The 23927-nt window shown below is 39.9% G+C and overlaps 1 protein-coding gene across 6 annotated transcripts; it reads right to left on the reverse strand.

The window, feature by feature from the left end:
• Positions 1–1056: 1056 nt before the first annotated feature.
• Positions 1057–18729, reverse strand: fyco1a (FYVE and coiled-coil domain autophagy adaptor 1a). 6 transcript variants are annotated; one of them, XM_085264657.1, is made up of 19 exons: positions 18639–18729; positions 17873–17920; positions 16839–16953; positions 16056–16162; positions 13925–14050; positions 12741–12847; positions 11975–12118; positions 11741–11834; positions 9174–11627; positions 8573–8665; positions 7833–7951; positions 7584–7751; positions 6798–6950; positions 6387–6616; positions 5869–6016; positions 4247–4333; positions 3816–4026; positions 3074–3183; positions 1057–2926 (listed from the first exon to the last, which is right to left on the reverse strand). In XM_085264657.1, the coding sequence occupies exons 3-19, from the start codon at positions 16897–16899 to the stop codon at positions 2851–2853; spliced, it is 4488 nt and encodes a 1495-aa protein (XP_085120783.1). In that variant the 5' UTR covers positions 16900–16953; positions 17873–17920; positions 18639–18729; the 3' UTR covers positions 1057–2850. The 6 variants fall into 6 exon arrangements, with proteins under 6 accessions (XP_085120783.1, XP_085120784.1, XP_085120782.1 ...); XM_085264658.1 differs by having other exon boundaries at positions 16839–16950; positions 18639–18710; XM_085264656.1 differs by lacking the exon at positions 18639–18729 and adding an exon at positions 18032–18395 and having other exon boundaries at positions 5869–5971.
• Positions 18730–23927: the final 5198 nt, after the last annotated feature.

Genomic DNA, 23927 nt, shown 5'->3' on the forward strand with positions numbered 1-23927 from the left:
TGACACTCTGACTACTAGCACAGGAGTTTGCCAGTGGGACACTTGTACATGTTTCTGGCTAAACTGTCAGACGCAGAATCTCTGAGGGAGGTATGAGGGCCCAAGGTCCTCTACAGGGAGTCTTGAGATGCCATCGTTTCACAAGACTATTTCATGCCTGTCACATATGCTCAGTGTGAACTCGCTGTCATCTGTAATACAGGTCCCAGTAAAGGATGGGAAGTCATACCGCGGAGTCCATTTCTGACAGTTTGGTCAGAAATATGGACATGTGTAGTCTGCTGGAAATAACTTTGCAGGGCTCTGGCATTGCCCTTCATGTTCCTTCTCTAACAAAGGAGTCGATATTGGTTGTACTCCTTAGCTGATGTCCTTCTACTATCCTGCCCAGCTTTCCTAGTGTAACAGCCTGTCTCCTCATATCTCCTCCACACTCTTGAGGCTCTGCTAGAAGACTCAGCAAAGCTTCTTGTGATGGCAGATATTGACGGGCCATCCTGTGGGATCTGAAACACCTGTGCAATCTGAATGGGCTGCCTGTACCATTTCACGCAGCCAGTAATTACACTGTGACATTATCAAAGACAAAAATAGAGAAAAAAACAGTCAAGAGAGATAAGGATTAGGCTGCATAGGTCTCTGCTTCCTAACATCTATTATTGTATGATCTACTGTACAATATAAAGCGCCTTGAGGCGACTGCTGTTGTGATTTGGCGCTGTATAAATAAAATTGAATTGAATTAAAACTGTGGTGACTCAGAGTTCCTTTAATTTTTTTGAGCTATGTATTTCATCTTTAACAGAGAAAAACACTCTGTGGTTTCTTTGTTTTGCAAAGCCATATCAGAATAGAGGATATAGGATTTACAACAGAGGAACCAACTAGCAGCTTTTGAACTCAGTTACTCATCAAACACAGAAAAAAAACTTTCTTGTTTTTGGAGGTCATACAACAGAAAGCAAATGTACATGGATGTAATGTTAAGAAACACGTTAAAGAGCTCATCTTGTTCCCTTGAAATACTAAATCAGACACAGATTAGTGCAGAGACATCATTTCTCTCATTTTATTCATGTTTGTAGGCTGTCTGACAGGTCTCTTAGTTACACTCAAGTCTCTGTAGCATTGGTTACCACACAATTTATTCCCCCAGAGTAATCATTCAAAACCAGCTAGTAGAAAAATCTGTCCCTGTGTGCACTGTTGAAAAAGATAATAAAAACAGATTTTCATTTAATTTGTAACAAATTAAATATATTTTTCACAAAGTGCAGCTTTGTAAAGAAAACACCTTTGCATAGTTTTTGCATCAATTACACCCATCAAAGCTGATAAAAAGAGACCTGACTATAGTGGAAACAGGCCTCTACAAAAAGCAGCATACTTGCTTGACCCAGACCGTAGGGCTGTGTTCAAAAGTGACCAAAGTTGCTTTTTCTTATTGCCTTGCTCAGAAACAAACAAACAAACAAACAAAAACCAGAAATGAACATCCTACTTCATCACAAGAAAAAATGTATCATCCAGAGCAAAGATGAAAGGATTCCAGAGATTCATAAGGGGGAAAAAAGCAAAAAGACATTTACACCGATAAAATAAAAAATATAGTATAATGTGCAGAACATGACTTAGATGCCATTTCACACAGAAAGTTAGTTAAGTATCAGTTAACAGAGTGATATCAATTCATACCAGATGATGTGTTCTAAGTTGACAACACAACTAAAAATGTGTAATTTGAACATCAAACATCCCTGACAGTTAGAATTACAAGGCACTTAGAAAGTACAGTAGCCTGTTACTACTCAGCAACATATTTAAAGTTAGAGTCATGCAAAGACTCAGTCTGGATACTGATACAAAGAAGAAACAGCATAAATTTAGTTCAATCTTTTTTTTTCTTTTGTACCTCATAAGACTTACCCGTCCCCATGCTGCAGTTCACTCATAAAAGCAACACAATTAAAATAAAAATTTGCAAGTAATTTATAAAACAAACTAATTGGGAAGATATACTTCATCTTATTCCATAACCTGGATACAAAGAGAGCAAAATGGCAGTCTTCTATTTTTTAAAAATACATTTTTCAAAAACATAAAATGGGGCACGCATCCCCTAAAGGACAATTGCATTTCTAACTCCTGAGATTTGCACAAAGTGCTTATGGCATGTTGTGGAGCAGTAACTGCTTTTTCCAGGCCCCCTAAACACATTTCTGCTTCGCTTCTTTCTTGCCACAGTGTTCAAAAAAGTGACAAAGTGAACCAATGGTTTGCACCATAAAGATTGCACGAAACATTTAAAAATAACCACAAATTGTATTTTAAAAAAAAGAAAAGAAAATCATTCTGTCTTCATAGACAACTTTTATAGTAAAGTATTTGTTGCTTCTGAACAATCTTATCAAATGTCATATTAGTGTTACTTGCGGTGACCTTCGTTCCTTAACACAACAACATTTTTGCTAAAACAGAAGCAAAACTAAAACTACCAAACTTGGCAAACCCCCCCAAAAAAATCCAGCTTAATTAACTAAATATACTTGAACTAAAGCCATGAATATTACTTAGTGCATGTATTTTTTTTAAATACCCTAAAAGTTGCATAGATATTTTTCCTTCTAAAACCTTTCTTGACAATATTGCATAGGCCACAGTTTACCAATAAACATACCTCAAAACACCAACACCGCACTGTTAAAGTGGTAAAGAGCATTTTTTGGAATAATATACTTGGTTTTGGAAACAAAAGTGGAAGTGGTCAGTGATAAGCCATAATGTCAGTTCTCCTTTAGGTTTGACAGTGGCATCAGGATGACGTCTCTGGGGGCAGAGTGAGAGAGAGTTTCATGGGCAGTCGCTGCCATCGTAGATTATGGACTTCTCCATGGTCAGATGGTAGAAAACCTTCTTGGAGATAAACCTGTTGAAGAATAGTTTTGGTTGAAAAGAAATTTAAAAATTTACATAAAAGCCAAACACAAATGCTGGCAAACATAATGGCATTTCTGTAATTTACACACTTCTGCAAAAAAAGAGGAACAAACTGTTCTAAACTATCGTGACCTACCGAGAGAAAGAGTTGTCAAAGATAAGGGTGTAGAGACCAGGATGCCGAACTTTCAGCTGTCCTTGAATGGTTTCTTTATGGGAAACGCAGCGAGTGAGAGGAATCAGGACCTGAGAACAGAACAGAAACAGGCCTTTAAAAATAATCTCAGTGCACAGGTGAAAGATTTGCCGCAGGTTTTCATAACAAATATAAATAAAGAATACGACGGTCATCAAAACTGAACCAAATCAAATTAAAAAAACAAACAAACAAACATCAGGATATACCGACAAGGGAGGGAGTTGATAGAACGCCAGATGAAAGGTCACAACTCATTTAAAACCTCTGACATTTTAAGTAAAGAATGTGCAGCTCACCCTGCTGAGCAACAATGGCTTCCTGCAGTGGTTTTCTTCAGTCAATAATGTTTGAAAAATAAAGCAAAAAGACCGTGCAGTCTGTAGGGGTGACCATGAAAGCACACACTGGGTCTGGTGATAACTTCTGCTTTGAAATCATCACCTGTGAGTGTGGGGTATTTGAGTTTGGCAACAACCGGAAAGCCTTTCATGCAGGTTTGCGATTTCCTTCCATTTAAAATGATGTAATCTGCAACAGTTGCTTTTATGGACGCTGCCAGTGGCAGACTTACAAGATGTGCACATCAACACATGCTCACAGTGTTTAGGCCTCTACACAAGAGGCTATATAAAAAAAAGGTAGACAGAGATTTCCTGAGCTCACAGTAAGTTAACTGTACCTTTGACTGTTGCACCGGAGTGTCAGTGGACTCCCGGTAAACCACGCTGAAGAAGATGCTCTTGGGCTCGGAGGAAAACATCCAGCTTATAGTTGGCCCAGAATCAATCACAGCAACAGTAATAACACTGTAGCTACTGGACTTAATGAAGAGCTCCCGGGAACTCTCACCAAACTTAGCGATATCATCAATACTGAGAGGGACAGCCACCCTGTAATGATAATGAAGGTTTATGATTAGGGATGAGACCAGAACCAGAACCCATAGATATTTAAAGGATACCTTTTAATAGCAAACTTCTGACTTCAGGTTTTCCAGCCATATAAGATTTATTGCCAAGAAGGATTGTTACAGCAAAGAAATAATCAAATTTCCTTATGTTTTGTGCTAAGTTTAAGCATGATATATATTTAGACCACATGAAAACTCACGTGACTTCTCCTGATTTGAGAAGGTTGATCTCTGAATCCTGAACAGTGGGAACTTGCTCGTCATCAGGGGTCACTTCTCCTGTGCTTCTACAAAATCCGAAACGAGACGCAGAGAACAATCGTTATGAATACTGTTGTGCAACACTTCAGTGGCAAAGACCTATTAAACAAAATAACTCACATCAACATAAAACTCCACAGCATCTACACAGAGTGCAGCTAATTTTAATCTGTATTTTAAATTTTGCTGGGACATGCTCAAACATCATATGCATTTGAAGTGGACTCAGATTTGTACCCACGGGTCAGTACTTTTGCATTTTAATGGATCATTTCTGCATGTTTTACCTCATTTCACCCAAACACAAATGCTTAATGTTAAAAACGCCAATTACATTGATTTTCAGCAACCTCACATCTTTGCTGCATAAATGTTATGATGATGCTGGTTAAGTAACCTGTTTCACACTAATAAAGCACTTTTTTGTTATAAAAGTTTCTTTATTTTAAGAACTATTAAGAGCAGTACACAAACATGTGTTCTCCAGAAAATGAAAGTAATCTGGTGGTACCGCTTCCTTTATTTCTTTTCTCTTATCTGTAAACACAACCCAGCAAACACGATCGAAACCCCAACATAACATCCCTGGTCACAACCGGTCGCGGTAGGCCTGCAAACACCGAACCACAGACATGTTGTCGCTGTTTCCATGTAGAACAGAGTGTTTTTAACAAAGTGATACATCTATTCAGATTATTGCAACGAAGGAATTAAATGCAACTGTCTTTCTTTGTTTTTTAGAAACTGACAGCTAATTTGTTTATTGCAGGATTGTGAACAGATGGCCACATGTCTCTGTGCACAAAAACAAGCATTACCAGAGTCTCCTCTTTAAAAAAAACAAAACAGTTTTAGGTCATTCATGTTTGCAGCCATCTGCTGTTTCATTTGTTGCTGTTGGATTTAACTTTTCTATCTGTGATGTCAGCATAATAAATCCAGGGAACATAACCTAGTTGAGCAACAACTCAATTAGCTCAGTAGTATAAGAACTGGGCTTGTTCATCACCACTGAGGTAAATGTTTGTTCTTTTTATTCTTGCTGTGGACAATGTTTTATTTTGTTTTATTCTAATCAACTAAGATTACTAGAAGATAATTATTGAATGCCTCTTTCTCACGAGGCCTCTCAAAGTGATGTCAGTGGGTTTTTTTAAACCAGGACTGGACCTTGACAAAAACGCCATCCGATGGTTATTCAACACTGAAATGTTTGCTTTGAAGTCTGTGAAGAGTTTTGTATCAACTCGACATTAACAAGCCGGCTGGTGCCACGTTTATGGTCTTTTCTAAGAGCAAAGCGAGACACTCACAACAGTTATGTGTTTTAAACAGATAACGATAATGTTACTGTTAATAATATAAGTTAAGAGCTGCTTAATTACTGGTGCTCAGCACTGTGGTATCTTGTGTTTTTTCTGATTGATCTCTCCAGCTGAGTTTCACCTGAGGACCCTGAGCAGTTAATGACAGAGTGACACGCTGACTCTGAAAACAACACGCGGAGCAATGACTCATCGGCATCCGCTCCGCTTTGTCTGCCCAAAGACGCTGCACTCACAAATCCAGCGCTCCTGGATGCCTGCGGTCTTGTTCTCCCTCCAGGGACCCTGCAGTGGTCTGAGAGGTGGTATCACTGTCGTACACACCATTTACCTCCTCTTCTGTGATGATGTCAAAAGCTTCAGATGTGTTACTAGGATCTGACACTGAGAGCGAACAGGTAAATAAAGCAGATTAAATGCAACAAAGAACAATGTGCAGTCTGGAGTAAATAAAAAATCATGCAAGCATTAAAAAGGAAAAATGTAACAGGACTGAATTGAGACGAATGACGCAGTTTGGTTTTTTTTTTTCTGAATTTGAGCCAAACTGCGTTTTTCTCTGAATGAAAATGTCATCATCTTCCCCATTTGTCTATTGCACAGGAATTCACAGTAAAGGTTTCTGTCCTCCTTCCTCAACTAAACTTTCACTTCTGCTTACATGAAGAGTGAGGGTCAGATACGTACACCAATAAACTATCGGTGCATGTGGACATTTGTGAAATTAGTGAGTAAACATGTTTCTTCTTCTCACCTGTGACCCTGGGAGTTGGTATGTATGAAGCTGGTTCAGGAGGTGGTTGAGGTCCAGCTCCAGGTGGAGGAGGCTGCACATCCGAGGGGCTTAACTCTGCTGCCGTGAACCTCTCCACCACTGCACTATGTTGGGTGTAGCAGTGCCTGCAGCAGCGCTCCTTTTTCCCACTTTGCTTGGTCACAACATAGTTGTTGCTGCAGTAGTAGCAGAAGATGCGGCCACAGAGCCTACAACATTACAAATAAATAACTAAACATACATGCATAGAAATATTTTACCCATAATCCACATTTTTATCATCACTCGAGTGTGAAAGTGGATTTGATTCTACGTTACATGCAGTGTGAAAATCAAATCAGGGTATGCACAAACATGAAAAGGAGAGTAGGCCTTGGTGCAGAACCAAACCTGCAATGATGTCTGCGCAGCCACCAGGTGAACTGGCCTTTGCAATCGAGACAGTTGGTGGCCTCCTGATCCACCAGCCACCAACGCTCCTCTGCTCGCAGTTTCTGCTCAAATTCCAGAGCATCAGACTTCTGCCACAGAGCATCTTTGTCCCTGATTCAAGCACAAAAATGACAATGAAACGTCAGATTTCAGTCTTGTCTTCAGTCTAGCCTTTAAATTTTTTTGCGTGGGATGGATTTGGCTCAATTCTCAATATCAACTCAATATTCAAAGCAGTTGAAGTATCGTGAACAATTACTCGCTGAACAAAATTTGTCATTTAGTTGGACTTCATAAACTGCTTTAATGCAAAAGAACGCATACAAACTGAAACATGGAATATCTCTCCATTTCTGAAATGATGCAACTAAGACAAATAATGAAGACGTGCATAATAAAAGAGCACAAATGGAAGAACTAATGTGGGCACATCCCACTGGAGTTGCATGAATCACTGTTTTTGTGTTTCATTCTATGCAGAGTATGAAAGCGTTTGAGGTTTCTGAATACAGTGAATAATGGTACACAAAAAGCTGTTGTTTATGTCAGTAGAGTCTCTCACCAACATTTTCTGCTCTTGTCTCCATCAAAGTCTTTCTGTCAAATCCAATCTCAGTAATTTAGCTCAGCATTTAGAGAAGCCTCCCCTCACCTGCTCCTCAGACCTAATGACACCTTTCCTCACTAAAATTTTCTCTCCTTGTTGACAGTCTTGCAAAGAACTACAAGAGACAATGGCCATACTTTAAGAGTTCGATGAGCCGCTCTTCAAGGTTCGTCTTGGTTCTGTTGAGGTCATCGATCTCTGCGGTCATCTTCAGATGACTGCTTTGTTTGTCAGCTTCCGCCGTCTTCAATTTCTCCTTTAATTCCTCGCAGGTCTTTTGTGCGGCCAGGAGTGCTTCTTCAGCCCTTTAGACACGAGAAAATTAGTAGAGATCCCTTTTTCCATTAAAAGTTGGAATTCACAAGTATTACTGATTATGAATGTACCTGGTTGCTGCGTCTTTGAGTTGCTCAATCTCGCTTTCATTTTCACGAATGGTTGCTTCTGTCTTGGTGATGTGAGCATCTTTCTCTCTCGTTAGGTGCAAGCATTCCTCATTCTCAGCCTTCGTAAAACAAATGCATGCAGTGTATCCATTAGCAATTTTTGTGTTATTTATAGAAGGTTTTTCCATATAAAAAAAACAACAACCCTATTTATAATTGTTTGTTTTTCAAAGCCCTCTTGCTCTATAGGAGGGTATAGAAAAATAAATGGGAGCAACAACAGAAACCTGTGTTAAACCAGTATTTGATGATATAAGGCCACAACTGCATTAAAACACCTAACCTCATGCACAAACATATGACCTCAAGCACACTTAGGTAAGCCATGTATCTGATGACGATCACAGAGCTTGTGTATCTACTCCACTTTTACAACTAAAGACAAATTGGTCTTACAATAAACATGTCATTACCTGTGAAAAGAATAAAAGTAAAAGAGACTTAAAGGAAATCTGCTGAGGAACAAAACAAATAATAGAATTTGTCATATTTTATGTAATGTTTAGCTTCCTTTGCTCCAATCATTATGCAAATAATTAAAATGTTGATGTCTGCTCCAGGCTATATATTAAATATTAGAATTCTTGGTGATCTAACTAGTATTTTTCCAACATGACTTTGTATCTACTTGTGTTGTTGCCATAAATGGCTGGATTAGACTGCATTTGAAAAATACAAACCTGTAGTTCAGAAACTTTAGCCTGCAAGCTGGACTTGTTCCTCTGCTCCTCCTGCAGCTCGGCCGTCACCTTGTCCAACTGTTCGTTCAAACTCTGAAATGTGAGCGTAAGAGAAGGGTTTCACAGCCATGCTCGTGTCTTTGAACTAAACGATAATGAGCTAACAGATTATAATAACAATGTCAACATGCTGTTACTGATCGTCATTTTATTCTAGGGTGTTACCTAAAAAAAGTTTAATGTGCTCATTAGTGCTAAACGCAAAGTACAGCTGGAGCTGAATGTTTTTGATCATAAATCAAAAGCTCTGAGACCAACTGAAATTTTATCTAGTCATGGCTCTAGATGAAAAAGCCAGAGGACGCCAGAAGGAAACATGTACACCAAATATTCTGAAGTTGTTTCATCTGAATTAACAATGACAACAGGTGCTGCTGAAGACAAAGTCCGGGGTTCAATCCACTGGTGCACGTGAACGGTTTTCTGAGATATTCTGGTGAAAGCAATGAACTGACTGAGATGTCTATCCCCGAGTTCAGTTATTAAAATTAATTACTGCTGGTTTAAGACAAGTCGTGATTAACACATTTATTCCTCTCACCTTTATCTGCACTTGATAGTTCATGCTCTCTGAGCTCATCTGGAACTTGATGGCCTCCATCTCCTCTTTGTTTGAGTCCTTAATGGTTTGCACTTGGTTTTTAGTCTTTTCCAGTTCTTCTTGGAGCTCCACGATAGTCTGCGGAAGTGCCTCTTTCTGTGTAAGCTCCTTTCTTAAACTGTTATTCTCCAGTTGTAGTTCTTCCATACACTTCTCTAGTCGCTCAACCCCTTTCTCCAGCTCTATAATCTTCCCAGAATCGCCTTCCCAGTGCCCTCTGACCTCCTCTTTTTCTGCACTCAGTTTACAGATGGTCATCCCCAGCTCTGCCATCTCGGTGTTTGCCCTGTGCAAACCCTCGCGGATCTCGTTGTTCTCTAAAGCTAGCTTTCTATTGTCTGCCTTCAGGGTAGACAACTCTTCTCGCATGGCGACTGCAGCTATGGCTAGCTCGGCATGAGCAGCGACTTCGTGATCATGCTTTTCAATGAGCGCCTCTTCCTTCTTTTTGCACTCCACGAGCTCTGCAACATGCTTCTGATTCAGTGCCTCTGTCTGGGATTTAAGTTGCTCAGTCAGGGTCCTGAGCTCATTTCTTTGGGCTTCTGTCACCTCCAGCTGTGCTTTTAACTTTAACTTTTCTTCCTCAGATCTCTGCACCTGCACCCTAAGGTCCAGGACTTCTGCCTGGAGTCTGGACACTTCTTTCATCCTGACTTCCAACTGGACTTCAACCACAGCTAGTTTTCCGATTATTTCCTGATTTTCCTTGGCTTCGACAGCACTCCTCTCCAACTGCGCCATCTCCATCACCTGCTTCTCAGAGGTCACACTTTTAAGCATTTCACTCTGTTTAGCACAGGTGGCTTCAGCATCAGCTTTGGCAATCTCAAGTTCCTTCTCCTTGGTCTCCAAATCTTTTAGCCTGGACTGCAACTTAACAAGGTCAGTCTCTTTACTCTCGAGCTGGGCCTCTTTGACTTGGAGCTGTTCCTGAAGACTGGCTTCATTATTGCGTGAAGCTCCTAAGTTTTTTTCCAATTCTCCAATTTGTCCATGAGCATTCTTCAAGTCTGCCTGGATGAGGTTAAGAGCTGCTTTCCCAGTGTTCTGCTCCTCCCTCAGACTCTGATTCTCCTGCTCCAGACGCTTCAATGTGGTCTCTGAGAGCTTTGCAGCCATGGTGGCTCGCTGCAGACTTTCATCCAGCTTACAGTTCTCTTCACGCAGTCGCTTTTCTTTTTCATCTACTGTCACCTTGGTGTCATCCAGCTGGCTTCTAAGTTGTTTCTCAGAAGCTCTTAAAGCTGCTAATTCAGCCTCAAGCACCGATCTGTTTTCTGCCATCTCCTTTTCTAGCTCGGAGTACTCTGTCTTGCCGTTTTCTATCTTCGTAGCTTGTTCTTTGACATTCTCCTCCAGCTCAGCAATCCTAGTATTCAGTTTGTCTCTCTCTGTGATCAGACCCTGGTTCTTGCTTTGCAGCTGTTGTAGTGTCTCAACGCTGCAGGCTAGCTCCACCTCTTTTCTTTTAAGCTGTTCTATAAGGGAAGCAACTTCTGCTTCTAAAGACTCTTTCAAGTCACCAATATTTTTCTGCATCTCATCTTTATCTTCTTGTGCCCTCTTCTTCACCTCTACTACCTCTTTCTCTTTCTCCTCTAGAGATCGTTGGAGGTCTTGCAGTTGCCTCTGTAGGTTGCTAGCCTCCTTCTCTTTCACTACCAAGGCCCCCTGCAACTTGTCAACTGTAAAGCACTGCTCCTCCACTTTTTCCTCCAACTTGACTTTCTCCTCAGACACAGACGAAAGTAATGCTCCGAGTTTTGTTTCAGCATCCTTTGCAGATGTCTCTTTGACTCTAAGCTCTTCCTCTACCTTTTCTGTTTGCCTCCTCTTCTTCTCAACCTCAGCTACTGCTTCTAACTTCCCTTTCTCTGCTTCTTTCAACCTGTCCAGCAACTCGTGTATCTTTTGTGCAGAATCAAAGGACTTGGCCGTCTGCTGGTCCTTCTCATTCAGAAACCCGCCCATCTTGGCCATGAGCTCCATGTTCTTCCCCTCAGCAACAGCCAGCTTTTCCTGAAGCAGCAGCTGCTCAGCCTGCTTGGCTTGTTCCCCAGTTCTGAGTGCTTCTACCTCTCTGGATAAAGCCGTCTCTCTCTGCTGCAGAGCATAAAAGTTTTCTTGCAAGCCTTTTTGTTGCTCATTAAGTGTAAGCGATGCATCCAGCTGTCTCTGCAGATCTACAACAACTCCTCTCAGCTCTTCACTCTCCTCGCCAAGCTGCTGCATCTTATCTTGGAGTTCTCGGTGCTTCAATTCTGAACGGTCAAGCTCAAGTCGAAGTTCTTCAACTTCACTGACATCTTCTCTGCAGGCAGGCAGCGACTCATTCAGGTCATTCAGCAGACCCTGACCATAGTCAGGGCTGGAAAGGAACTCAGATGCTTGCTTTATGATTTCAAGGGAAACAAAGGAAGAAGAAAAGGAATAATGAAAATCTTGCAATCATTTGAAAGTTAATAAAAAATTAAATGATGTTATTAGAGACAGACATCAGTTACCTGGGAGTAAGAGCTGGCCAGACTGTTAATACTGGAACTGCGACTGGGTGGTTTCCACATATGGCCAGGTGAGTTTGCACTTCCCAGTGTCCTCCTGTTAATTATAAAACAATTCAGATAATGAGAAATATGGATTAATGTCAGACAACCTGACTAAGTGGGTTCAAAGGCAGAGATATATCACCTTTTAATGTTCTTTTAATTTTACATTATTTTCATTAGTTATTTTGTTACCTTGCAAAAGTCGGCCAGGAGGCATCAAGGTCATAACCTCTTGATGCTACGTCAAACTGGACTTCGTTGAGCTCGTACAGGTGACTGATGATGTCCACACTAAGGTGAGGCTTCAAGAAGGGACTTCTTGCATAGTACCAGTCACTGTGAGGACAGAGGTGAGAAAGACAACGTGACAGCACACAGCAAAACCACAAAAAACAAATTAAGTTTAAAATTTGAACTTTAATAATATACTTTTGAAAGTAAACACTAAAGAAAGGAAATGTCACCTAGAAAAATTACACACACACACACACACACACACACACACATTAAGCTTCTTAGGCTGTAGTAAATAGTCTGTAGCATCAAAAATCAACCATATTTCTCTTTAAAATTAAGATTGAGAATTTTGCATTTTTCTATTCATTAAAATAAGTCTACCGCACTAAACACACTCATTTCACTCAAGTAAGTGACTGAACTGAAAGCGACTTCATAATAACTAGACTGTTATACATACTCTACTATTATTTCGTAGGAGAGCTACTTCTAGGACGTTCATTAAGAGAACAGAAAACAATGACGTCAAACGCTACATCAAACAGAAAAATCAACATCTGATTCAGTTTCCATGATTGTCAGCCATAAACAGCTGGCTCACTTCTGCCAGTGTTTCATGGGCTTTATTCAAATTTAACAATCTTGTCGATTTAAATCAAATATGTGTGTTCTTTTATTTTTTAATGTCAGCATAGAAATAATCGGGCTGTGACAGGCTTACCTGGTGACTCTCTGGTTCATTAGGCACTGCTGCAGCGTGTCAGCCAGTCGCTGATGTACGAGGGAGTAGCGAATAAATGCTCTTCCTTTCCCCAGAGATGTTTTTAGCTATTAAAGCAAATCAGAGATTATTACACATGGTCCTTAAAAAAACATGTACTGACATTGCCGGGAGTCAAAGACTACAAAGAAAAATATCTTTCTGTTTAGCCTTTCCGAAAACAAAATGAACAACTCTAGTCTCTAAATAACCATACAAAATCTAACTGAAAGACAGGCACAAATAATATAAAACTGACAACAAGAAACACATTAAAAAGCAAACAAAAAAATTCACAATATGTTGTTAATTAAAGCCACTTAAACTACTAAAATGCGTCCTGAGTTTTATATATTTATATATATACAGAGTACACACAGCAAAAGACTGATCGCCGTTAAATGCAGAACTGACCCCCACAGGAAATCCGTCTTACCTGTTGCAATAAGACTGTACAACTCTTTCTCGCTCTGTAGACGACTTTTTTAGGATTGATATTAATGTAATTTATGTCTTTTTACTCAGATTGTGCATTATTATTATTATCGTTATTCATCTGTATGTTATTGAATGTTTTTCCCATTCCCCCATTATATGCTGGTACTCTATTTTTATTCATTGCACCGACATTATGTCACTTGCATTCATAGTTATTTTATTTTATTCTATTCTTGTATAATCATTTTTTCCTCTCTTGCCGCAGTGAACATGTCTATGACAAAATAATTTCCCTCGGGATAAACACAGTTTTTAGATTTTTCAGATTCTAAGTAACAAGGCAAAAATTGAAGTATGTAACTAGCATGAATGTTTAAAGGTCTGTCTGATATTGTCACCATGCAACCAGAACTATGTTACTCTGTTTCCACATATCTCATTACTGTTTCTCACACCTGGCACAAAATCGTAAATAGTCAGCTTCAGATGGTTGAGATTAATGTGCCGCCTGAGGACACATGACGCCCACTCATTTTCATGACTATTACCTGCTCTATTCTCACTCAGGTGCACTGTAAGGGTTATAGGGGTTTAAGGTCTGACCCGACAGTGCTGGACACCTCAATCTGGTGATGTCTAGGAAAGTTCAGAGCTGCAGTGCATTTGTGGAAAGTGGCTTTAGTGGTGTCATTATTAACAAATCTCACCTCAGTGATGGATTTGACAAAGCGGATACCGTCATTGGCTCCTTTGATCTTAGCCAGGCATTCACTGAAGTAATCCCAGTAGTCTTTCTTTGTGCCAAGAAATGTGGTCTTCTCCTTCTGGTCAAACTGAAAGAAGGTATCAGAAACTGTAAGAAAGCGACATGGCACCCAAACTATCCTGAATTGAAGTCTATATGAGATTTCCACAGCAGCAAAAATGGTGAAAGAAGTATAAAGTTAGGTCCACAGGCTGTAAGACATCTTTTGTGGTTTTGACTGTAAAATCCTGGAATTTTAAATCAAACAATCAAGATATGATTAAAGTGCAGACTTTCAGCTTTAATTTAAAAGCATTTTATTAACTATTAACAAATTAAAGCCACTTTTATGTATTGTGTGTATAGTTTCCAAGGCTCAAAAGTAATTGAGCGCCTGACTGATAAATAGTTTTACAGCCAGATGAAGCCTGTATTAGACATAAAAGTTCTGGAGTTGATTCAAATTGTTCAACTTTGAAGTCCAAACAGTTGCCAATACATGCGAATGCATTTACCAGCTCAATAACACCAAAAGGCCTGAACGGCCACAGAAGACGACTAAAGCGGATGATGAATGAATTACAAATAAGATAAACACCTTCATAGCATCTAAGTAAGTCAAGAGCAATCTCGAACAGGTAGGTGTATCCCTGTCAAAGTCTGCAATCAGAAGATGCCTTTATAAATGTTAATAATACAGACCGTTCACAACAAGGAGCAAACCACTAGTTGCACTCAAGAACAGAACAGCTAGATTGGACTTTAACAGAAAACATCTGAAACAGTCTGTCCAGTTCTAGGGAACAGGAAAAAAGTCTTTGGTCAGATGAAACATTTAACTTATACCAGAATAATGGCAAGATGGAGAATGGAGAAAGAAACGAATAGCTCACCATCCAGAGCATACAACATCACATGTCAAACATGGAGGAGGCAGAGTTATGGCATGGTTTTGTATGGTTGCCAGTGGAACCAGGACACTGATGTTTGTTGATGTGAAGGCTGACAGAAGGAGCAGAATGAAGGAAAGTGTACAAGGCCATGCTCTATGCTCAGATTCAGCCAAATGCTCCAAAACTGATCAGAGCTTCACAGTACAAATGGATAATAACCAAAAGGACACTGCAAAAGAAACCCAAGGGTTTCCTCAAGGTTGGGAAATACTCTTCAAAGGTCAAGTCAAGTCATCTGATCTCAACCCAATAGATCAGGGGTGGGGGAACCCAAGGGCCGGTGTCCTGCAGGTTTTAGATGTGTTCTTGATCCAACACAGCTAATTTAAATGGCTAAATGACCTCCTCGGCATGTCATGAAGTTCTCCAGAGGCCTGGCAATGAACTAATCATTTGATTCAGGTGTGTTGACCCAGGGTGAGATCTAAAACCTGCAGGACACCGGCCTTTGAGGCCTGGAGTTCCCAACCCCTGAAATAGAGCATGCAATATCCAACTGAAGACAAAACTGAAGGCAGAGAAATCCACAAACGTCAACAACTGTAGGATAGCTGCAATAAAAGCTTAGAAGAGCTTCTGAAGGGAGGAATCACAGCTTTTAGTGATGTCCATGAGTTCTAGACTTTAGGCAGGGAAAGCATTTCATCAGAATACAAACAATCCTTATATTTAAAATTATGTTAGTCTGTCCAGTTAATTTTAAGCTTCTGAAAATGGGGTCTATGATTTATGATAAACAGTTAATGCAAATTTTATGTTAAATCCCATAAATTAAAGGTGAAAGGTTGCACTTCAAGAAATAAAGAGATGGAAAATTACAAAAAGTTGTCACTGTCAAAAAACCCTTTGGACCTAAACTTCCTGTTGAAGAAGACTTTTTCTTTAATATATAGATATATTTTATATCAAGGCAGCAGAATTTTTTTAAGCGTTTTTGACTCTTGATTCAATTTAGTGCCTGGAGAAGTCAAACAGGAAGGTAAGTATTTACAGACACTAGTTAAGGACAAATAAGATCATTGAGTAATGTGTCATGTAAAATGCTGTGTTTCTCCAGTTAATTAGCTTCCTGTCCATTTTCTTAATTTTGTTTCATCTAAGAAACTACGTGTTGTTCCTTAGCTAGCTGTGTAACCTCACCTGCAGCAGGTACTCCAGTTTGTTGGCAAATTTCTGGAGATTGGTGCTGTCATCTGTGATTGGCTCCCCAGTTTCTCTGTATTCCTTTGCAAGCTCTGCAACAGACTCTGAAATAGACACAAAAATAATTCCAAACCGATCACTGGCAAAGCAGGTAGATTATGTTGGAAAACTGGGAACTGTTCATACATTTTATATAAAGTAAACTTAAAAACAGAAAGAAGCAGCATGTCTTCATTCAGCTAATTTATTAAGACAGGAAACTGAGTGAATGCAAAGTGTACATTTCGGTAACACACAAACTCAAATAGTCCTGGTACCTATAACTCTAACCACTTCCACTGTCACGCTCTTCCAGTAAAGCTGATTTTTACATAAAAACTTGCCTCTTATCCATCGTAAAAACTGGAAAGACACCCGTGATGGATGCACTCTGAGCACGCATTCTCTGTCTCGCTGCATGCTGACAGAGGCTGCCACCACACCCTTACAACACAAACATGAGGTCAGATGCCTGTGCTTCCAAATGGTTTGTTGGCAAGGGTCAGTCAGTCTCCCTCTGCTAAACTGTACTCAGACTTGACTCTATGGCAGACATCCTGAAATCACAGCTTGCTAACTCTCTTTCTCTTCTTCTCAGTGAGGCCATGTCAGTTAACAACTGACGTCTGCCAGTGTAATTGCACACACACACACATTCAAACACACGCACACACACACACACACACACACACACACACACACACACACACACATTCAAACACACACACAAAGCTGACAAACCATGCAAATCTCGGATAATCCTCTGGAGCTGGTTCTCCTCGACCCTAGTCCCCGCAGCCATGGCCCCACCTCTCGCTCCCTGGCAACCAGGGGTCACAGGGTCGTATAAAGTCTGCTGAATCAGAAAATCAGAACCAGTTAGGAACAAAAGGAGGATCACAGCTCCCTCTTTATTCTCTTATGGCCACATATGATCCACACAAACGTGTGTGAGGATGAGAACACTTCTCAACATCTTTGCGGCAAATGCAGTTTAGGCCAGAAATTCAATCTAACAGAGGTACAATAGTTTGTGACAGAGCACAGTATTTACTGTGGATATCAGATTTCAACAAAAGGCTAAACATAAATACATCCTCATAGGTCTCTACTACAAAGCAAGTTTAATGCGCGGACGGTATCTTTCTGTTATCTGGATTCACTTCTCCTAACATTATCAATCAGGATAAGCAGGTTATTAATTCACTAAGTTAGCTCATCTAATCAGTTACAACTGCTGATAAGTGTACTGGCAACAGAGCTGCTGATTATTAAAAGTAAGATGAAACTGTACTATGAGAAAATACATTGTGGTTAACACACAGCACAGACTGAAAGAATAAAAGAAAAGAGGTGCTATATTAATAACATTTAACCTAGTTGAAGTCAGGAAAGATTGTTGACTGTGTAAGTTAACAGTCTTATCAAAATCAGGTTTCTGTCATTACAGACAGGAGAATCTGATGGATCATAACTGAGTATTTTATTAAATTAATTTTCAAAGTACAGTTTTAGTTCTTATTCTTTAACCTACAGCCTCGGTGGTGTTTAACAGTCTGAGAGTAAAAAATAAATATATTTTAAAAAATTCAAGCATATGTTCAGGCTATCTGCAAATTTGGTCAGCAAGTTCAAACAGCTGCTCTGTTTTAGGATCATACATTAAGGCTTACAGAAAAATAAAATTGTTTTTTTCAAATTGTTTGAAGCCATCAGGTTAAAAAAATCAAACACAAAAACTTTATAAGCTATAAACAAACTTCAGAGCCTCTTACAATCGGAGGACAGAGGTCAGAGGAACCGTCCAGCAGTAGTGAAGTTACCTGAATAAAAAAAAAATAATCCTATTTTATACTGCAGGCCTCAGATAATTGAAACAGTAAAAAGGCACAAACATTTGAAGGATCAACTGTAAAGGCAAGATTGTTGCTCACACACAGAGTAAACCTCGTTGGGGTGGTATGCTGGAAAACGACGCATATCGGCTTATAGTATTTATTAAAATTGTTGAGCTGTACATAAATACATGAAAACCACAACCAAAGGAAGTTAATACATAACGTGATAATCCTGTCGGGGGTATTAGTTACAGCAGGCATTTCTTAATTGGTTTGTAATTAGTATTGTATGTGTCTAAAACTTGGGAATGTAAGATAACACCCATTATGATAGCACGACGAGCATTTGTGGTGGCGTCAACGTACGTTTTGGTTTAACGTTACATTTGTATGCTACCTGACCAGGTAATGTGAGTCTCCTGGTAACAACGTTCAAAACGCTGGTAACAGCTGTAACTAACTCTTCACTATCGCTTCTCCAAACCCCTTATAACCATACCGTAGGACACACAGCTGATATATGAAACTCTTAATCACGTTCCTTTGTGTTTTTGTCACGGTGACGTTACTTTCGCTTCGACACATTTAACGGGTATTTTAAAAATAACCCTGACATCAGCGGGAAAAGCTAACTTAAATAATCTGACATGTTTCTACATAGCTGCTTAATAAAAATAACAAAAGAACAACAACTTTAACATACTTTTAGTGGTTCAACTCAACCCATAACAACCAACACAGAGCGTTTAATGCGTCCACACAAACTTGTTAGGAGTGTCCTGATTGACAGGAAGTCACCCCATTGAGAAAGCGACATTCGGTCTCCCCACCAATCACTGCGCGGCTTGTAGGCGGGCTCTAGATAAGCGCTGGATAGTTTGTTTGCCTAGCAAACAGTGTGGTCATGTGACCTAGTGTCCCTATTTCCACGAGTGTCCCACTTTACTTGTCCTTTACTTGTCCTTTACTTGTCAGCAGAGCAGCTTTGTGATTAGAAAAAGTTTGGTAGATTATTATACTCTACAAATCTGCCCAGAAAAATAATAATCTTTGCAATCAGCACTGCAACATCTCTCGATCAATGTTTGATTCATTTTTATTTGTTTTTAAATATGTACCATTGTTTTTATATTTTATATTTATATATTTATTACTTCTATTTAAACCTTGCACTGAGTTTTTTTCTATATGTTTTAGTCTGAGCTTGTGCATCGTAATTTCATCCTGCATTGCGTCCTTGAGGTTGTGCTGAATGACAATGAAATGACTCTTGAATCTAATAGCATGAATCAATATGAATGTCCTTCAGAAAGCTTGTAATTTTTTAATATACATTTCATTCTAATTCATGAGTGATTTCTGAAATAAATTTTCAAAAATTGGAAAGCCATTATTTGTTAATAATTTGGTGTGCCACAGAACAGATATTGTGACATCTAATGTGGATTTCTGTTTCTAGCATTTACACCCTATTTTTTTAAACCTTTACAGCTTCCACAGGAGCACAAATAATTAGAAACACATTTTGGTGATATCACTATAGTTGAGGTAAAACAAAAAACAAACAAAAAAACCCTGAAGATTCTGGTTTGTCTCCCTATTTATGGCTGTGAATGCAAAATTTGGATTTTCTGTTCTTTGAGAAGCCAGAGAACTTGCTTTAATTTTACTACTTTCAAGAAGTGCCTGAACATTGAAGTGAAAGTTTAGTGAGTATCAATTCTCATTTCTAAAAGTGTCGTTTTGTCACAGTTCGCGAGGCGAGCCGTATGGATTTATTAAAGGACCCAAGATGCGGCACAACTGAGGTGAGGAAGCTTTATTTAAGGGACGTGGTAAAACAACAAAGGCGGGGGTGGCAAAAACAGAACTGAGTTAAACCTAAACTGGGAAAACTAAAACTTAAACAACAAAACCTGAACACGAGTGAGGGTAACTTGAAGGGAGAATTCACAGGATGACAAAGGGAGAAACGCCAACCAATCAAAATCCTGCTCATGTGGTCCTGTCATTGTTATTTGCTATTTTCACTGTAGAGCATGCGCAAAAGTATGTAACTATAGACTCTTTTCCATTAGTACCTACTTGGATTGACTCGCCATGGATCTCCACGACTCGTCCCACGATTTAATTCATATGTGACAGAAATACTACAAAAAATGTGGACATTGAGGCAAGAATATACCGGCTGCTCAGTCTGCGGCTTTTCGGGGGAAAACTGTGTTGTTTTCCTCATTTCCTCATTTCCCTCATGTGCAGGTTTCAAAAATGGCGGATTTGATTTTCCTGAATGAGACGCTCTCATAACTCGTTGAGTGACACCACTGACCAGTCAGTCGGTGGCATGCAGTCTGACAACACCACATTTAAGTGCCTGCTTAGATCGCCTGGAACCCGGGTGAGCAGCTACTAAAAAAGTACCTGGTACCAGGTACTATGACCTAATTGAAAACCATGGCGAACTGTGCTGAGTCAATCTGAGTAAGCACCAATGGAAAAAGGTCTTATTTCACAAGGAGCTGTAAAGAGAGATGACCACAGGCAGGAATGATTTCCTGTGTCGTTCAGTGGTGCATTTGGGTAATCTCAGTCTCTCACTGAACGTGCTCCTGTGATTGGCCAGCACGTCATGGAGTAGGTTGGAGGTATCGTCCAGCATTGACTTTATCTTGGACAATATCTGCCTCTCCGACGCCATCTTAAGGGAGTCCAGCTCCAACCCCACAATATTACTGAGCTCGTGGATCAGTTTGTTAAGTCTGTCGGCATCTGTGACCCTGAACCTGCTGCCCCAGAATGCACCGTTTAAGCACCAGCACCGTTTCAAAAGTACCGGTTTGGTACTGGTATCGGATAAAACCTAAACGATACCCATCCCTATTTGAACCTCCTCAATCAATCAAAGCTTTATTCGTCACATGCAGGTTGCCCTGCAGTGAAATGGGACCCCCCCCCCCCCCCCCCCCCCCCCCCGACCTTACACATATAGCACAAACATTACATGGGGACACAGGTCGGAGATTGGTAGAATCAGAGAAAAAACATTGAAATGTACACTACAATGGGGAAAGTACAAGAGGAAAAAAAGAGACCCCTACTCATGCTGTGCTTCCATGGTAGGACAGCATGAGAACAGGAAACAAAAAAACTCCTCTGCACAAAAAAGCACATAAATGTCCACAGCACAACATTGTGAAGACATGACAAGCCACAGGGGTGGGTGGGGGGTGAGGAGTAATCCGAAGCGAACACAGCAGCCGCCCTGCACAGCGCTACCATTCCAGCGCGGCACACAGACCCGCCGTGTTCCCTCGCAGGAAACAAGCATCGAAGGTGTTGGAAAGGGAGGGGGGATGAGTGAGTGCCTATCAGTGTAAGTGTATGTGTGTGCGCGTGTCCATAGTTCAGCTGAGACAGTGTCCTTCGGCCTATCAGGCTAAGTAAACAGTCCTCCAGCCAATCCAGGTGTCCTTGCATGGGATGGGAAGAATAGCCGTAACACAGTCGTTATCAGGGAGTGATTGTTCGGCTCCAGCCTTGGGCCTGCAGCTGGCGCCGTGATGGGGATCCGCAATGTTCATGTTGATTTTGTTAATTTCCATGCGAGCAGCCCAGGGGAATTTTCAGGCTGCTCTTTAACACTCCGACGCTGGTCTCTCAATCTCCCGTTGGAGAGTCGCGAGCCTCCCCATGATGGTATCAAACTTCTGTTCCATGGTGTTGTCATTCTTTTGATTCTGAGACCTCACAACTGCAGTGATCCGTTCCGCGATGTATTCCAACTGTCGCTCAAGGGTCTCATTTTGAGCAGGCCTCTCTCTGATGTATCCCCCCCATGCGCTCAATGGTGTTGTTTTGAGCCTTCACAGCAGCTGTAAGCGTCTCCAAGGTGTTGACCATATTACGTTCGTTGTGAGAGGTTGCGCCTCGTTCCATTGCGATTCCAGCGGGCAGCCTTGGAGCAATCAGAATTATTATCTGCAGGCCAAGAAAAATGCCCAGCAGATTCATTTTTCCAAGTTGAAAAGTATGGCTTTACCATACTGGTCCACTTGATTGATGTTTATTATTATTTATTTAAAAAATATTTATTTATTTCTTCATTCATTCTTAACTTTTAAGTTATTATAACTGGAACAGACATGACTGGGGGATAGGAAAGGAAAAGACATAGACAATTGACATCTTTTCTCAGGGAAGGTTTTGGAAAAGTTTAGCGAGGCAATGCTAAATGAACCACATCTACGTATATTCCAGGTGCTGAACTACACTGCCTGCAGTTCAGGTCCTTCACCAAACATCTGACCAATCATGACACAAAAACAACCCAGAATTGTTAAGCAGCTAGAATCTTATATCAGAAAAGAATGGGACAACATTCCTCTCATAAAAGTCCAGAAATTAGTCTCCATAGTGTTCACTTATTTACTGACTGCTGTTACAAGAAGGGGTGCTACAGAGTGATAAACATGGTCCTATCCCAACTTTTTGTTAAATGTATTGCTGCCATCAAATTCAAAGGGACCTTTTTTTCTTCTTAGAACCGTACATTTTCTCAGTCTGAAACCTTTGATATAGAATAGAATAGAATAGAAAACTTTATTTGTCAATTTCTTCAAATGTACTTCCATACAAAGGAATTGAAATTATGTTTCACACTGTCCCATGCGTAGACATTGACAACAATAAAGTGCAGATGCACAACAAAAAACAGCCCTAACAATAAGGTAATATTAAATAGGTAACAGGATAGACAAAAAAATAAATAAAATAAAGTGTTCCAACAGTGTTTCCTGGTTCCCCTGATTCACTTCAGATATATTTGTGAATGCAAATAACTGCATTCTCTTTTATTGACATTATTGTGGTGGGGCTTGTTTATTTGTTTTATTTATTTGTTTGTTTATTTGTTTGTTTTGTCTTTGCTTTACATTTGCTTCATATGTTGTTTGTTTAATTTAAGGCTAAAAGAAAATTAAATCAATGAGAGGTCAAATCTGAGGTGGTAGGGACTAATAGGTGTAAGATAAGATAAGATAAGATAACCTTTATTAGTCCCACACGTGGGAAATTTGTTTTGTCACAGCAGGAAGTGGACAGTGCAAAAGTTATGAGGCAAAAATTAGAATACAATAAGAATAAATACAGTACACAACTGTACAGAATAGAATAAAATAAAATACTATATACAGTAGAATAAAATAAAATAAATATACAATAAGATAAAAATAGAATACAAATACAAATACTATATACAACTGAGTAAAAATACAACGATGACAGAAAGGATTATTGCACTTAATATTATTGCATATGTATGGATGTGTGTGCTTGAACAGTTAAAGTCTTTATTATGGAGTCTGACAGCAGTGGGGAGGAAAGACCTGCGAAATCTCTCCGTCCCACACCGTGGGTGCCGCAGTCTCCCACTGAAGGAGCTGCTCAGTGCTGTCACAGTCTGCTGCATGGGGTGGGAGATGTTGTCCATCAGGGATGACAGCTTAGCCGCCGTTCTCCTGTCACTCACCACCTCCACTGGGTCCAGAGGGCATCCTAGAACAGAGGTGTATACGTCTGCCTACTCCTTTTCAAACAAAAGAATGATATTTTGTAATGATTGTGAACGCACATGTTTGAAATAAAAATGAACTGAACATTTCAGTTCCAACTTCTTTAGAATTGGGGTTGTAAAATCTAAAAAACAAATGTATCCTGGAGTTGTGTATTTCCTTGTTTTACCTAATGATATATTCTGGGGGAAAATAGACACAGAAGAAACAATTGCAGAATTTTGAGCTCCATCGTTATAAAGTCGGCAAATTTCATTTCACAAATATGTGGATCATGCTACAACCAAAAAAGCACACAGGTCACCTATTTACTATATGAGAAAAAAAAAAAAAAGTAAACGCAAAATAAAAAATAAAAAAAACTATATGCGAAAACAGGTGTGGCCACAAAAACAGAAGCAGAAACTGAAAATGTCACGAGT

Source organism: Mchenga conophoros, linkage group LG23, assembly GCF_057382185.1.
Source record: "Mchenga conophoros isolate Kocher_MC1m ecotype Shallow Benthic linkage group LG23, M_conophoros_male_GT1.1, whole genome shotgun sequence".
In the NCBI taxonomy this organism is placed as follows: Eukaryota; Metazoa; Chordata; class Actinopteri; order Cichliformes; family Cichlidae; genus Mchenga; species Mchenga conophoros.

Excerpts from the sequence above, each read along its gene's own strand:
- fyco1a (XM_085264655.1), bottom strand. The coding sequence starts at position 18,196 with ATGCCTGCTGTAACTAATACCCCCGACAGGATTATCACGTTATGTATT. Across the intron at positions 6,017-6,386 it reads ACCAACTCCCAGGGTCACAG|TGTCAGATCCTAGTAACACA; the intron begins GTGAGAAGAAGA and ends GTTCGCTCTCAG. Across the intron at positions 2,927-3,073 it reads TTTGACAACTCTTTCTCTCG|GTTTATCTCCAAGAAGGTTT; the intron begins GTAGGTCACGAT and ends ATTCTTCAACAG.